General features: G+C 44.6%; 1 protein-coding gene across 5 annotated transcripts in view; it reads left to right on the forward strand.

Moving 5' to 3' along the window:
• Syndig1 (synapse differentiation inducing 1) overlaps positions 1-13,135 on the forward strand; it is a 198,732-nt gene extending 185,597 nt beyond the window's left edge. For 4 of the 5 annotated variants that reach the window (XM_046435310.2, XM_046435296.2, XM_046435318.2 and 1 more), the window contains exons 4-5: positions 10,147-10,199; positions 11,919-13,135. In XM_046435310.2, coding sequence (XP_046291266.1) covers positions 10,147-10,199; positions 11,919-12,207 — 342 coding nt within the window. In that variant the 3' untranslated portion in view covers positions 12,208-13,135. The remainder of the gene's footprint in view (positions 1-10,146; positions 10,200-11,918) is intronic. The other variant, XM_046435327.2, reaches the window with a different exon arrangement.
• Positions 13,136-17,423: the final 4,288 nt, after the last annotated feature.

Here is a 17,423-nt window from a genome sequence, read left to right on the forward strand (position 1 = left end):
TTTTGCGAACATGTATTTTATAGAAATGTGTATGTTCTTTTTTTAATTTGTTTTAATTAGTTACACATGACAGTACAATGACCTTGATATATCATACATTTGAATCAGAAAAATTGAATCTCAATTTTTCAGATTATACAGGTTGCAGAATCATATTGGTCATGTGTTCACATATATACACACAGTAATAATAATGTCTGCTTCATTCTACGATCCTTCCTATCTCCCCAAACCCTCCCCCCCCTCCCATTACTTCTCTCTACCTAATCTAGGGTAATGCTATTCTTTTTTTTTCTTCACATCTTCATACATGTATTTTGTATAACAATGAGGGTCTCCTTCCACCTTCCATGCAATTCCCTTTTTCCCTCCCTTTCCCTCCCACCCGTGTTCCCTATATAGAGGTAATCTTCTTCCCATGCTCTTCCTCTCTTCCCCATTTTGAGTCTCACCCCCTTATATCAGAGAAAACATTCGGCATTTGTTTTTTGGGGATTGGCTAACTTCACTTAGCATAATCTGCTCTAATGCCATCCATTTCCTTGCAAATGCCATGATCTTATTAATTTTTAGTGCTGAGAAATATTACATTGTGTATATATGCCACATTTTTTTATCCATTCATCCACTGAAAGGCATCTAGGTTGGCTCCACAGTCTAGCTATTGTGAATTTTGCTGCTATAAGCATTGATGTGGCTGTGTCCCTGTAGTATGCTGTTTTTAGGTCTTTTGGGTATAGTCTGAGAGGAGGAATAGCTGGATAAAATGGTGGTTCCAATCCCAGCTTTCCAAGGAATCTCTATACTGCTTTCCAAATTGGCTGCACCAATTTGCAGTCCCACCAGCAATGTATGAGTATACCTTTTTCCCTGCATCCTCGCTAGCACTTGTTGTTGTTTGTCTTCATCATGGCTACTATTCTTACTGGAGTAAGATGGTATCTTAGAGTAGTTTTAATTTGCATTTCTCTGATTGCAAGAGATGATGAGCATTTTTTGGTATATTTGTTGATTGATTGTATATCCTCTTCTGAGAAGTGTCTGTTCAGATCCTTAAAAAAAAAAAAAAAAAGATTGATTATGTCTAGCCAATGAAGTTGAATAATGCAAGGGAGATTTTCATTTTTTAGTTTGTATGCATTTCTTCAATTATTTTTTTAAATATTATTCTTCTAATAAAACTCTTTTCCTTTCTGGACATATGAGGTGAATAAAAAATAAAATTTTCTGTGTACCTATGGCAAGTTGAAAAGAAATTCCAAAGCAATTTTGGAAACCATGAGGCAAGCTGATCATTTACATCCACAGTATCTGTCCCCGCTCCTTCCCTCTAGAAAAGCTCCTCCATACTTTATTTCCTCTGAAGATCTTCCCATATCTTGCAATAACAATCTTTCCAGTGCAGTTAATATTCATCTCTCTTTTTAGTTTGAAAAGTCTTCAGTACGAGCATAGTTCACATATATGAGATCTCCCTACAGGAAAAAGAAGAAGAAGAAAAAAATACCACTGCTAAAATTCAAGAAAAAAATTTAAAATAAATGTGTTTCACAAAACTGCATTAGCAGGAAAAAAAAGTGTGTGTTCATGTTGCTTTGATTATAGGAACTATTTTTAAAACAGAACATTTTATAGCCTATTAGCAATTCTACTCCTAGTTGTATATCTAACAGAAGTAAATCTATATACTCACAAAAAATATGAACTAAAATGTTCATAGCAGCCTGCTATGGTTTAGTTATGAGATGTCCCCCAAAAGCTTGTATGTGAGACAATGCAGGAAAGTTTAGATCAGTGTATTGATCTACTTAGTGGATTAACTGCGTGGTAATTGTAGACAGGTAGGGTGTGATGGAGGATGTGGCTTTTTGGGAGTGTCCTTTGGGTTTATATTTTGTCCCTGGTGAGTGGACCTCTCTCTGCTTCCTGATTGCCATATCCTGAGCTGCTTTCCTCCTCCACACCTTTTTGGCATGGTGTTCTGCCTCACCTGGGGCCTAGAACTGTGGAGTTGGCCTGTGGACTGAGACTTCTGAAACTGTAAATACCAAATAAACTTTTCTTCATCTAAAATTTTCCTCGTCAGATCTTGTTCTTGGTCACAGCAGCAAAAAAGCTGACTAAAACACAGCCCTATACATAAAAACCAAAAACTTAAAACCACCCACCACTTTGCACAGGTGAGTGGATAATATGCTGCGAGCATTAATGGAATATGACACTGGAGAATAAATGGCCTATCTATCAGTTCACACAATAGGGATGAATCTCACAGAAAGGGTGCAGGAGCAAGAAACAGTTGTGTAGGTATAATGGTGTCCATTAATGGGACATTCCAAAGTAGGTTAAGTTAATCTGAGCTGTAGGTCAGGAATGTCATCCTTGCTGGGAATGATTGACAGCAAGGAGCAGAGAAGACCTCCATTTGTGATACTGGCTCTGTCCCCAGTGCACTTGCTGGTTACATAGGTGTGTGCACATTGTGAAACTTCACCAAGCTGCACATAGATGACTTGTGCACCTTACGAGTATTGTGCATGGTGTATCTTACAATGATCACTTACAATGATCAACTTATGATTTTTTTTAAATTTACAATAGTGGGAAAGCAATATGCATCTAATTGAAAAGATACATCGATTTCTGAATGTGGATCTTACCTGGTGCTAGTGATATGGTATAATCCTCTCTCCTGCTGTTGGGCACAGCAGAGCCACAGCTACCAGTTAGCCATGGGATCCACACAGGGAACAGCAAGCTCTCTATTGTGTGCTGTGTTTGTTGCTAAGGCATGTTTTGTAGTTTATGTATATTAAATCAACTGTCCACTTACCATATTTTTAATCTATAATGGGTTTATTGGGATGTAACCCTAGAGTAAGTTGAGGAGTATGTGGCGGGGAGTGTGAATTTTTAATAAGAATGAAAGCCAATATGCAAATAATGTCTAGCCATTTGTCACTACTCAAATCTGAGAAAAGGGGAGGATGACTATTGTCCATGCCTCTGATGCTCTCTCTAATTCTAATGTACTCATAGAACTTCTTGTATCATTTGATCACTATTATTCCTTAACAACCTGCATTGTGGACACCTATGACATTCTGAACAGAAGGAGGCACACGGTAGGGGTCTGGGTACAAAGAGTAGAGACAGTCACTTCTGAGACATGGATGGCTGACCATAAGTGTGACCACTGCCCTGGTCAGGAGGAGGTGACCTGGGAGAGGGCACGGGAGGCAATACTAAGCTGAAGCATCCAAGTGAAAAGAATCAACTTTAGGGCAAAACACAGTGCTCCTCCCTCCTTCCAAAGGCTCTGGTCTCTGCTTTGGCTCCTCCTGAGTTCCCTGGACTTGAACTTGAGAAGAGCCAAGCTCACAGGCAAACTGGCCCTGATTTGTGGAGAAGCCAAGGCAGCCTCCTCTCTAGATGGGGCCAGACACCATGTGTGAGAGGGACTCGGCCTTATGGAAACTGGCTCCAGTCTGGCTACAGGGAGAAAAACTCACTAGGATGGCCTTGCATCAGCTAAGTGAAATCCCTACCTAGAGTTTGGAGACTTCTCTATCTCCATGGAAAAGAGGACAATAACAGCAGCTCACCTGTCCAACAACAACCTGGGAAAGTGGTCATGTTCCCACTGATGTTTACATTGTTACAGTTGTGTTCTCTGTAATTGAGAGCCTCAGAGAACTGACCTCCATAATAGGGATGCTTAGACATCTCCCTAGGAAGTCCTCTACCCCTGGCGGAGTGATTCAGATCAACTGGAGGTTGATGGCTCTGTGCCAGTAAGTATGGTCACCTGTTGTTTGGGCTGGGTTGTACCCAAATAATATGTTGGTTTCATATCTGACTCCTTCCTTCCATTTACATCTGTCAAGTAAAGTTTTTTGTTCATTCAATTTTGTTTGGGAAGTGAACCCGGGGGCACTTCAATGACTACATTCCCAGTCCTTTTTTATTTTTATTTTATGACAGGATCTTGCTAAGTTGCTGAGACTGGCGTCAAACTTGCGGTCCTCCTGCCTCAGCTACCTGAGTCACTGGAATTAACAGATGTGTGCCACCATGCCTGACTGTTTATTTTTAATTGCTTATAATGGAAGAGTTACTGAAAGGGCAATGGGGGGTAATATAAAAATAAAGCTGAACTAAATACATGTAGGAAAGAAACACATTTGTGGAGGATGGAGTGTGAGGCTGTTTGCCTCTGAGAGACTTCCCATCCCTGTGGTTTTTGTTTGGAATATCCTAGCAAGTCTGTCTCTTTCTCAAGTACAGCTCTTAGTACCTCATCAGTGCATGGTGATTGTTAGATGGCAATAAATAACAGAAATAACTTTTGCAATAATGCAAAGATGTAATCCAGTCAGACAGCTATTGGTACTAGAGGAAAAATGAGCCATAAAATATCCACAGTGCTGTCAATTTCCAGAGAAGTGATTCTGGAGGCAGTGAGTATCTTATTGAAGACCATCACAAATTCCAGGAATTAGTGTCCAGCAGCTATGGCATGTGCTGCCAATGTCCTTGTGTCTGACCTGGCTCCTCTATATAAACAGAGCCAGTGGGTCTATGTATGATGTGGAATGTGGTAGTATCTCACCTTATTGGTTTTTTAACCCTAAAAATATTAACAATAGGAAAAACAAAGCATAGGGATATCTCTCAGAGAAAATCATGATTTTTTTTTCTAACACCTCAGACAACACTGAGTATTTTCTTGCCACAGGAAATTAACACTTTGGCAAAAACCTATCAGAAGTTCTGTCGAAAGCTAAGGGAAATGTTCCCTCAGGGTTGCTAGCCCACATGAGACCAGAGCTCAAGTACTTTGAGATATCTTGTCACCTCAGGAAGGGGAAGTTGGTCTCATATCAAGGGAGGCACTTGGTGTATAGGACTTGCCACAGTGTCTCTTAAGAATCAGGACCCCTTACAGTTAGGAATCCCCCATGACAGATTCCAAGTGTTGTTAGCTGCAGGCCTGTGATGTGGACCCACTCAGGTGGGTAGTAAAGGCCTCCCCAAGTTACCTGCTGATCCCAAGGGGGTTTTCATTGTCTTTCACAGTCACCCCAATTTTTTGCAATAAACAGTTTTCACCCCTCAGCTGTTTCATTATCTCCAGCCTGTCATCGAACCAAATGTGAGGCCATTTTCAGCCATGTCTCTTTTGGTGTCAGTTCTGCTGCGGAACTTTAGGCTGAACATCCTGTTACAGAGCAAGTGAGGCAAAGAAAGAGGAACAGAGGGAGAGAGGGACGAAAGGACGGAGGGTGAGGATAGCCTTGTAGACCTCCAGACTAGGGAAAGTGGGAAGGAAGCAGGGCCTGGAATCCAGTCAGAGACTACCCTGCTGTCACCACAAGCTGAGGCCACTCCCTTTGAACAAAACCATCCCCCTAAACACTACCGAGGTGTGCTCTATCACCACTAACTCAGAGCTACTGGTTGGTAAACAGTCACCCATTAAAAACTACCACCCAAGGAAGGGAAATATGATTTCATTCCTCTACCAACTCACCATTTCTGATCACGAAACCTTGAGCAAAATGATCTTTATATGTGTATCCCAAAGCTTGGGGGCTTTTGCCAACGTGTTGCTTAGGCCTGATTATTTGATGGTCACCCTTCTGACCTAAAGAGATGTGATGCAGTGGTGATTTTAGTGCATTCGTCCTCACTGAGCAGTCTGTTTATAAAACTTTTTATTTTCCCAGGTTGAATATCACCTCACACGAGGGAGAAGATATTCATTGTTTTCATGAGTTTTATTGTGCATTACTTGTGCTTTTCAATTTTAGAAAAGTTCCCTGAACATCCTTACAACCAGGTGAGTGAAGTTGGCTCTTCAACTTAAGAAGCAGCATGTGTGTAAATGCTTCCTCAGGAACCAGGCTGTGGGCTGGACATGAGCCCAATATCTCATGGCTTAAAGGATGGCTCCCTTTCAGGCAGCATCTGACACCCTGTGCCCAGCTGTGCCCAGTGGGAACCCTGTTGCTTCCTGTGTTCTGGTTATTGATTCTTAACACCCTGGGCTTTTCAGCTTTCCTCTCCTCTCCTGTGACTTTTATTAATGAGCTGAAACACTCTACCTGAGTAGCCTTCAGAAGTGCAGGAACCACTCCCCGGGGACTTCCATGCCCCCAATATGGGTCACCACTGGCCATCACTTGCATGTAGAAGCTTTGGGGTTCACACCAAAGCTACTCAGGACTAGGGTGGCCACCTGCACTTCCTGTTCCCTGATAAGAGGCCCCCAAAAGAAAGTAACAAACTTCATTCATGACCTGTTGGCAAAAGGAAAATGAAGGGAAACCAACTGCAACGGAGAGCAGTTGGTTTGATGGTCACCCTTCTGACCTAAAGAGATGTGATGCATTTTTCTCAGAGGAAAGAAGTTCCCAGGAGCTTTCCCATAGTCCTTGACAAGGCTTCAGTGATCGTGTGAATGGAGTTGTCTCTACAGTCAGGCAGGGTGTGTACAGATGGGGCTCCTTCCACACCCTGTCACCTCCCTTTTGTTCAATGTGGTGACTTTCACAGAGTGACAGAGGCACTGTCTAGGAGGGACAGAGGCAGAACCAAGAGGAAGCTTTTTGTGGTTGACCCACCAGAGGTGCAGCCTCTTAATGGAAGCCCCGGGATCCTGAATTTGGTCAGCCCCCAGGACTGGCTCAGATTTTATTTTGTTCAAGCATGGTGAGTTTCCCATAAGACACCCCATGTGTCTATGTGTGCCTCCTGTGGTTTTATAGGGCTTTTTGTCCCCCATGGGCTTCTTGGCAGAGTATTCCCAGGGGACTTGGAGGACAGCCCTATGGGTAGGGCCTTCCAGAGACCAAACCCAAATGACAGTAAGGACAGGAAGATACTTTAGTTATCACTGGAGGTGAGAAGGGCCAGGAGGAAGGAACCAGAAGGGGCTTGTCAGAGGGAAATATGGGAGAGTGGGACATGGGCCCTGAGATTCAGCACTGGGAGGAACCCTGTGGAAGGAGGGAAAGTTGCCAAGTAACCCTCTGCAATCTCCACACCCCAGGAGGCAGATATCTCCCAGAGGATGTTGAGGTTACCACAGTCCAGCCCCAAGTCAGAACCGCCCAAGCAGTGCATCATGAGATCCCTGAGCTGCAGAAATTGTGAGACATATTGTGACTGTTCTTGTTCAGCCACAAAGTTTGGAGATGATGCATTTCTTACCAACAAGTGAGGAACACACATATAAAATGAGAAGGAAGTTTTCAGCCTGGGTATCTGGATGCCCAAGAGTCTCCCCTCCCACCCCCGGGGGTGATAAAGAGCCAGCATGTCAGGCCGTCCAAAGGGACTGGACACCAAGTCTGGGGAAGCTGTTTCCAGCAGGCAGTAAGTTCCCAGAGGTACACACCCACCAAGAACCCTGAGATCAAGCTTCTCAGAACGCCTGCTAAATGCTCACTTAGGTCCCCATGGGTTTCATGTGTAGACCAGGGTGTAGACAAGTCTACACTCTCCATTAAGACAAGTACATGATATCTGCTTATTCCAACCAAGAAATACCTGGAATCCTCTGACCCTAGGAGATACTAGTTGCTTCTGTTCCTTGCTCCCTCCACTCCTCCTTCCTCTCCCCAACACAGTGGGCAAGTGCAGTCAGGGGCACGGGCTACCTGCAGAATCCACTGACCTTGGCTGACCTGTCTTCTCATAAAAAGTCTTCCACACAGTCTTGCCTTTGGTTTTAAGGGGTGATAAACCTGAGTGCCCAGGTCAAGAACTCTTGCCCTGATTCATAGCAAAAAGAAACAAAAACAAAAACATGTCAAAGAGCTTGAAGTGTTAGTCTAGAAACTGATAGAAGCATTTCTTCTAGTTTGCTCCTTCTCAAAGGAATGAGCAAGCTGTTTTGTAGCCATGGTCACCCATTTTCTGAAACAAAGAGTTGGTCCAATCCCCTTCCTTAGATCATGACATGCACTCTGTAATGTCAATGATGACTCTACCTCATGGGAGCTTAGACCCCGGGAGCTCTCTGCTTCTGCAAAACATAGATACTGAGTAGCCTTGCTGAAAAGCAGCCTGCTTGTTAGGCTTCATCTCTTTGCTGTTCTTGACATTTCTCTGATAGTGCCCAAACAACAAAGTATCTGTGTCTCTTATTGGAACTAAACATAAAAATTAAGAGTTGGTTCCCTCAGTGTGGATTATGAAAATGAGCAATTGAACATGATTTTCAGAACTGTTGGCTTTGAGCAGAGGAGCTCTGGACCTATATGTGTGCAGAACTTGCAGTATTGAGCCAGAACTCAGCTTGAGGGATGGGAGAAACCACTACCTCTCTTCTAAGCACCCACAAAAAAAACAGAAGCAGGTACTGAGAGCCAGTACCAACTGGGAACATTGAAGGACGTGATCTTGTAAAACAGATGCATTCAGTCACATATTAATAGCTATTGACCTTTTGAATAAATACCAAGGAGTAGAATGGCTGGGCCCTACGGTGGTTCTATTTCTAATCTTTTGAGGAATCTCCATACTGATTTCCATAGCAGTTGTTCTAAAGAACTGGACTCAGCGTACTATAGCAATACCTGAATTCCAATTTATAGCAGTGCAATTCACAATAACTGAGTTATGGAACTAGCCTAGGTGCCCGTCCCAGACAAGTGGATAAAGAAAATGTGGTATATTTACACAATGGAATTCTGCTTAGCCATAAAGAAGAATGAATTATGTCACTTGCCAATAAATGGGTGGAACTGGAGAATATCTTGCTGAATTAAATAAGCCAGACTGAGAAAATCAAGGGTCAAATGTTTTCTGTGTGGAAATTAGAGAGGAAAAAAGGAATTAAAAAAAAAAAGCAGGGGAGAATCTCATGAAAATAGAAGGGAGAACCATAGAGTAGAGGAACAGGATCAAGGGGAAGAGAGGAAAGGAAAGAAAAGAGAGTAATCGTAGAACAAAATTAGCAAATTATGCTAAGTGTATGTATGAACAGATCACAATGAATCTCACTTTTATGCATAATTATAAGGCACCAATTTAAAAAACAAATAAAGGAAAACCAGAAGAGCAGAGAAAAAGGATGGGGGCGGGGAGGAGAAGAAGTAAAAGGGAAGTACTGGGGAAAGAAATGGAGCAAATTGGGTTATGCATGCATATGAATAAGTCACAGTGAATCCCAATATTATATGTGGGGGGCCACCCCTGAGCTATCTGAATAGCCTCTACATGGCCTTGGAGCCAAGGAGATTTGGTCTGGCATTACACGTCATGTTGTGGCTTATTACACAAAGCATGTGGTGACCTCAGTCTTCGCTGAGCTAGGAGGCTGCTCTGTAGCTCCGGACTTGGGCATTACCCACTGGGCTTGGACAGCCCCCCTCCGACCTTATTTGGCAAATGAACACTTCATTCAAATCCTTTGAAGTCCTCTTGTATTAAAAAAAACAAATGCAGGCTCCTCTCACTCTCCTTCCAGTGTAGAAGCAGGACCCCTGAGGTTGCAGAGCTGCCCTGCCCTCGTTTTTTCAAAATTATTTCTGTGTCGTGTAATTTTTTTGCCATATTTCTCAGCCAGCACATTTCATGCAAGGGAAACCCAAATTTCACAGCCTGTGTGGGATGCAGGAGAGAAGTTTAGGAATAGAGAATTATATACAATTACAATGTACTAATGTGACATAATAAAATATCAAGTGGCCTACTGCCACTCCTCCTTGGCACTCACTCAGGCTCCATGAAGACCCCAAAGGACAAGGGAGATGTGGGCCCTGCCTCCTGGGGCAAAGAAAACAACTATTCCAGGTGTCATTATTTAAATGAGTTCCAATGAGGCAGGGAAGTCAGGCACCCAGGAGCTCCGTGGGAAGGTATGTGATCAGCTAAAGTGGCCTCCTCCCTGCTCTTGGCCCTCCTTTGCCTCCTTCCCTCCAGCAAGGCTCATGGCGGACTATGCTAAGGATGGTGATAATTGCAGTGACAGCAGCAAAGCCACACTTGTGATGAACCGTGTCTGTTTGGAGTTAACACTAGGAAGGGCAATTACAGTAAATTATGTTATAGGACACTGGAGTGTTTGGGAGCACTGCTACTTAAAATGCAACCCCAGCTCATTATGACTTAATTAATTCATTATGGTTGTCCTAGGAGGCTTCTCGTGCGCATTCCCTCAGCTCTACTTCATCAAAAACTTGTCTTCGGTGAGTTCCCAAGCTCAGTTCCAAGACAAAATACTGGGGAAGGAAAAAGAAAAACCTAGCCTTTAAGATCCAGAAGCTAGGGACAAGGGTACGAAGACAGGTGGCGGAGGGGGTCCCTTCTCAACACATCACAGACTTCCAGATCTCAATAAATCAAGATCAGGAGATTGTGAAATAGGAAAATCCATTCTCTGATTTTGTCTTTCTGTGGTCTATGGCACGGTAATGGTAATTTTCAGTTTGAGTGAACAACCTGTCCTCTTATGCCTGCCTATGAAATGTAGAGATGTCACAGATGACCCTTGGGAATTGGGTCTGGTGAGAAAATTTGGTTTTCCAGGAATGGCCCATGAGAGCAAGTTACATTCTACAGGGAAGTAGGCTCTTTACCTTCATCACAGAGGACACTCTGCTGGCTTGGGACTAGCCGACCTCAGCATTGACTGAACCTCCTGGGAATCATGCTCCTTGGTAGTACACCACTCCGTCTGGCAAATGAGCTGATTGGCTTGGTGGTCTGTTCGTGATGGTTACAGATGAATTACAGTTTTCCCCTACTTCTAGCAAGGAGCTACCACACAGCCAGCAGAGACCTGAGCAGATAAGTGCTTATGTTCCTCAAAGAACAAATTTCTGGCTGGCAGCTTCTGATGTTGGTTCAGAGGTTCCACAGTATTATTGGCACAGTCTTCTTTAATATTCTCTCAGCTTACTTCCTGAACCCAAGATCATCACAGCAGTTCCAGTCATCATATCCACATCCCAAGGTAGAAGGAAGAGGTTGTGCTAGTCCCATATATGTCCCATATCTTATCCGGAGAACAAAATCCTTACCTGAATTCTGCCAAAGACATCCACTGAGATCTTTCTGAGCCACATTTGTCACCCCCAAGGGAGGTGGGAAAGCAAAGACAAGAAAGGAAGGGGAAAGGAATTGGGATGGGTCTATGGGTTCTGCCACAAAATCCCAAATCAAATACAACAGCCAACCTTCATGCTCCCATCCACCTCATGACCCCAAGAAATGTAAATCATTTTAAGCCAACACCTTGTTATATGATTGAATGCCCAAAAGTATAAGTATAGGTATTGGTCTTATATACAATTATTTGAACAGTGGACAAGTTTCACTAACTCCAGCTATGGCAGGGTCAGGAAATGAACAATGTCATGGTCATATGATGGCTAACTACACGAAAAGTGGTTAACCTCCAGTATCCTGGAATTGATTCAATAATCATACGCCCTAGTTTCCTCTCTGGGAAATGAGAACTAGAATTCCCTTCCCCCCCCCATCTCTGCTGGGTTATACAGATTAAATCAGGTAAGTGTGAACATGCTTTAGAAAATTAAGTTAATTCAAATACAAAATATGTCATTCTTGCGTAGAAGAAATGGCACTGGAATGTGGTGCCTTGCCCATCCCTGGCTTACTGGTCCCCAAGACCCCAGGCCCCATATTGATGGTATTTATTGGCCCACTCCAAGCCTCACTTATTCCTGCAGGACAGAGTAGAATTGAGGCTTTGCCTCCCCTGCAGTATGGGGAGAGTGGCCAAACATCAGCCACATCCCTTCCTTGCCAGTTAGAGAAGAAATGGAGGGTAAGCGATTCCCCTCCAGTCTTTCTTAAATTCTTGGGGCCTCAAACCAGCCCTCCACTCTCTGTTCATTCTGACTTTCTTACTTTGATTTCCTTTTTCTCCTCCAATTCTGCAGACCAACAAAGCCGTGGCCAAGGGGGACTTCCACCAGGCTAGCACCAGCTCCCGGAGGGCCCTGTTCCTGGCCGTGCTGTCCATTACCATCGGAACCGGCATCTACGTGGGCGTGGCCGTCGCCCTCATCGCCTACCTCTCCAAGAACAACCACCTATGAGCTTCCTGCAGGCACGGAGGGGAAGGCCCCCGGCCAGGGCTCTGTGGGCTCAGAGAGGGTAGAGCTGGCCAGGGGTAGACACACCTGTGTGACGCTGTACAATATAAGTGATTGCCAAACGACTCCATGAATGCCCTGGAATTTTCTACCCATGGATTCCTTTGTTTTTATCCTTAATTTCATTTTCACAGCACTGTGTAGAGCACCAGACAGATGGGCACTGCTAATTCTTCCAAATGGAAGCTCCAAAGATCCCGACCCATGAGGCTGTCTCTGGATGGATTTTGGTGAATTAATGACAACGCAGCTCTCTCTGCAGCCTGCCAGTGCCTGGAATGTTGCCGCATTAGCAATATACAAACAGTTTAACAAAAAAATGTGTTTATTTTTTATGGAATACGGTGCAATAGGCAGAGGGCAGGGAACATGTCACTCTGCTGTCTGTGGCCTGCTTGAGTCCTCTGTGTCCCCCAGTCTGCGTGACTTCCCTACCAGAAGAAAATGGGGCTTAGAAAAAAAAAAAGACAAAACAACTGCTAGAAGGAGATCCCAGCTGTCACTCTCTGCAGATGGGTCCAGCCTTGAGAATGCCAAGCCTCTGTCCCCAGTCCTGCTCCTTCCCTCCACGCTGCCCCAGCCTAAGAGCTCCAGGCCTCTTCAGGACACTCAGCAGCTCCCCTCCAGCAATACGCGATCTTGGGGAGACAGGCCACAGCCCCTCCCAAGGCTCCTAAGGAATGAGCCCAGTGTTTGCTCCAGGGACTCGAGGCAAAGGAGCTACGAAGACACAAGTGGGTGCTTCTCAAATCGCCACCCGTGCAGGCGTTCACCCTGGTCATAAGCAGTGATGCTAGTGATCCTAGCAACGAGATGGGCCTTACTCTGTCAACTAAATGAATAGCTATTTTCTTGTCATTTTTTTAAGTGCAACTCTTGCTTCATGCTGCTTAAGTTATCAGATGAATGCTGAGAAACAAGTAATCACAAGACATTTTAATACCATTTCATTGCTGTTTTACGAGTGTTCATTATTTAACAAAAAGTTATCTTTTAGCTTTTTTTTTTTGCTTATGACTTTTCTTTCTGATGAGTAGTTACAGTTGAGATTCATTTGGACTATTCACTGGGTTGTTGAATGAGGACAGAGCCACCCGGGACTCAGCTCCTCACCGTCTCCCAGGATGAGAATTACAAAATCCTTGACTGCTTAAATTCTCACCTCAAACATTGTTAGTATCATCATCCTGTTCCCCTCACACTCCCTTCTAGGATAGTGGTTTTTTTTTACCTGTGGCATTAAAAAAACTCCTGATACCTGGAATCCTGGCATCCCAGCCCTGGAAATCCTGATTTGATTGATCAGGGAGGCAGCCTGGTGATTCCAATATGTGACAAAGGTAAGAACCACTGTCTTGGAATAAGGCTTGTGAGTGTGATCTCCCCCTCCTGCCACTCTCCCCCTTGACCTTGAACATACACTATTTTGAAAATCATTAGCACTGTCTTCCTAGAACAAATGAGATTCACCTCGACAACAGATAGTCCAAAAACAGATACTCTAAGACCTTACTGAAGAATATATAAAAGAAGCCCAAATATCCCAATGAAAGCCAAAGCCACCTGCCCCTAGAGACCATGAGTTTGGAGTCAAACCAACCTGGAATTGAATCCAATTGTGCTATTTTCTTTTCCTTTTTTTTTTTTTTTTTTTGTGGTGGGGTGTACTGGGGATTGAACTCAGGGGCACTCAACCACTGAGCCACATCCCCAGTCCTATTTTGTATTTTATTTAGAAACAGGGTCTCACTGAGTTGCTTAGTGACTCAGTAATGCTGAGGCTGGCTCTGAACTCGCAATCACCCTGTCTTAGCATCCCAGCCACTGGGATTACAGGTGTGTGCTACCGTGCCCGGCCAATTGTGCTATTTTCTAGCTGTTTGATCTTGGGCAAATGTACCTCTCTGAACCTCTTCTCTGGGACAAGATGACCAAATAAGGAACACTTCATAGGATTGCTGGGGAATTCTTGAGACACAGAACACAGTACTTGGCCCAGACAGGTGTGCAGAAGATGGGGAGGTTACTATTAGTGTCTTTGGCAGACCATCGTAAAGCTTGTTTTTCCTTTCCATGTTTCAGTCCAATCTCTCATCATGAACCACTGTATCAAACGAGCTTCTGTGTATTTGTTCAGGGATGCCTAAACTTGCATCTCTTCAGATTTGATGAAAAAGTAGAATCGGTCTGTATATCCTCACCCATCTCTAGCAGCACCATCACAGTTGCCCTAAGCCAGACCCTCTATGCCAGGCAATCTATCTCCTGCTAGATCGACGACCCACTTATTCCATCTGTCTTTCCAGATGGAAGATCCTCAGTTTACAAGGGTTCTGCCTTCACTGTAATTCCTCCAGGCCTGCCAAGTCTTTATTCAGGGCTAACCACCAAGATTACATGCAGCACCATGTTGATTAGAAGTGCAAGGATCAGGACCAACTGAATGGCCCAGCAGCTCACTGTGATCCTCAGTGGTCACAAAGCAGAGACATCTTTTAAGTGTGTCAGGGGCAGCTGGCACTTCCCTAGATCTCAGTCTCATGATTGTGGTACCCACCATTGACTATGCCCTGCTATGGGCAGCCACTACCCTGGGTGCTTGGACACAGTACCTCAGGTAATCCTCCCAAAGATCCTATGAGAGGTGAGAGAATTAAAGTTCAGAGCAGGGAACATGCCCATCCCCACAGAAGTAGCCAGAAGCATGGGAGGACAGAAGCAACATTCACAAGCCAACCTGGCTCTCACAGGTCCTAAGGGACTGCTGGCACCCTGTTCTGGACTGCACAGAGGGCAAACCCTTCTGTTTCAAATCAGCTCATTAATTATTACAAAAACTTTCCTACAACCACAATATTGATGAAGACTCGGAGATGTAAGTAATCTTTCCATCACTTGCACATGGGAAATGGTGACATCAAGGTGAAGCCCTGGGATCCTAACGGCTGCTCACACCTCAACAGTTTATCTACAAAACAGGAGAAATCGCCCTAATCACTTTGTTGGTACTAGGGAAACTGAAAGGTATTTTTATTTTTATTTTGTAGTCTATATTTGCCAGCAGGTGGCAGGAGCAATTTAGAGAAGGACAAGGAAGCAAGAAGTGACACTGATGGACAATATAGCATCTTGATAAAGGTGCCTAGGAAGTGTCCCCTCCTCTAGATGCTCTCCTTTCCCCTCCTTGGAGACTTCCATAGTGTACCTATCTACACTTCCCTCATGTTCCCCTTCTGTCCCTTCTTCTCTTGACATCTCTGACTTGACCAGTAATCCTCACTTCACCAGGTGTCCCCAACACATCAGTTGTCCCCACCTCTTTGAGAGTTCCTACCACACCTGGAATCCCTACTGCATCAGGTCTCTGGACTTCACCAGGCATCCCAACTTACCAAATATCTCCACCATACAAGTGTCCCTCCTCAGAAGGTGTCCTCAATTTCAGCAGTACCCCTACTTAGTTGTCCCCACTTGATCAGATCCCAACTATCCTCAGGGAACTATAGGGAGTACTGAGAACATGATGGGAGATGCCACATCCATAGATCACCCGAAGTTACCACACAGGCCACACAATTAACCAGGAATAAGGCCCCGCAACAATAGGACCAGCCTTTTCCAGTGTAGGGGAGGGCGTTCCTCAAAAGCAGCTAGGTCCTCTGCCCTCTGAAGATGATAGAGGCCATCTCACATGCAGAGTGACTTCTGGATTTACAGGGCATCTGAGGGACAACACCCTCACTTGCCAGTAAATGCTCCTACTCCAGATACAAACATCATGTGGCCTCTGCAGCTGAGACTATGGCCACAGCTGCCTTTTTAGAATTCCTTGCCCAAATTTCAGGGCTTTGAGGTTTTATGGAATCTCTTTAAGATTTTAATGAACTGGCTAAATGCCAGCCCCTCATAAGGACATGTTGCCATTTCTACCTGCATTAGTTACTGCTGGTATTGACATTTGTTGACCCAATGTACCAATAAACCATTAAGTGTCAACTAAAAGTCTGAGCAAGGCTGACCTCTGACCTTTGTCCAGTCTAGGGACCTGGCTGTGCCTCTGCTGTGCTCTCACCGCACTGGGAGTGTCAGATAGGTCAAAAGTGGTATCAGGCTGTGGCTGTTGTGTCCCCACTTCATGACCTTTAGAAAACTCCTCCCTAGTGTTTACAATGACCTCAGCTGTGGGACTGGGAAGCTGGGGCTTCTTGCTCTGCTGAGTTGCTCATACGAAGATGCTGTGCCTCTCTGCAAAGCAGTGGTTGCTGGTAAACCCACAGACACATGGGGCCTGCAGACTGCTGGCTCCCTGCCAAACAAGCTTGTAAACCAAGTAATGAATTTGTCAGCCCACTGCGCACCCCAGGAAGGAGTCAGAAACTTCATACAGGGCAGGGCAGTGGGGACAGGAGATGCTACCCTGCATTTAAAGCACAACAAGGTTCAGGATCACTCGGGTGGTGACTCTACACCACTGCAGGGGTAAGGGATGGGGCACAGCCTTCTGGGCAAGTACAGCTGCCCATACACCAGGGAAGGGATGCCTGAAAGTGGAATTCCATACAGATCTATATAGCAGAATGATTCATGGGGCAGGAAGAGAACTTGGAGACTAAATATTTGACCAAATCCAGCAGGTGGAAAAGCAGCAAGGCAGGAACAGGAAGGGCAATTGGAGGTGATGGGGCAGAAGGTAGGTGCCTCCCTGGAGAAGCTCCAGGCTGGAGACATTCCTGGGACATGGTGCTGGTCTGGACTTTCTAGATTCTGACAATGGTGAGAGGAGCAATTCAAAGTTGTAGGTGGAACCTGTATTTGCTTTAGCTAAAAAATGACAAATGAGCTTCTGTTGCAAGAAGAAGGTCAAGGGCTAATTCCTTTGGGTTTTGTTGCAGCTTCTGCTACTGCTATTATAATTTGTTATACTTTATTCTTGAAAACCCATGGGTAGGACAATTTTTTTTGGAGAAATCTTTGGAAGAGCTGGTGACAGGCAGGGCTGAGTTCCTGGTGTAGGCAGCACTCACTCCCTGGAGAACCCCCCCCCCCACACACACACTTTGTTAATATTTTTTTCTTTAGTTGAAGATGGACACAGTACATTTACTTTATTTATTTTTAAATGTGTATATGGTGCTGAGGATCAAACCCAGTGCCTCACGCCTGAAGGTCAAGCACTTTACCCCTGAGCTACAACCCCAACCCTGGAGGCCCCTTTTGATGCTTTTTCTCACACTGCATGAGGACTGGCACATTGATAGGACAGTGCCCTGCTAAGGCCCTATTGATTGC

The sequence above is a fragment of the Marmota monax genome, unplaced genomic scaffold, assembly GCF_021218885.2.
Source record: "Marmota monax isolate L192 unplaced genomic scaffold, Marmota_monax_Labrador192_F-V1.1 WCK01_AAM20220418_F8-fsc00005, whole genome shotgun sequence".
NCBI lineage: Eukaryota > Metazoa > Chordata > Mammalia > Rodentia > Sciuridae > Marmota > Marmota monax.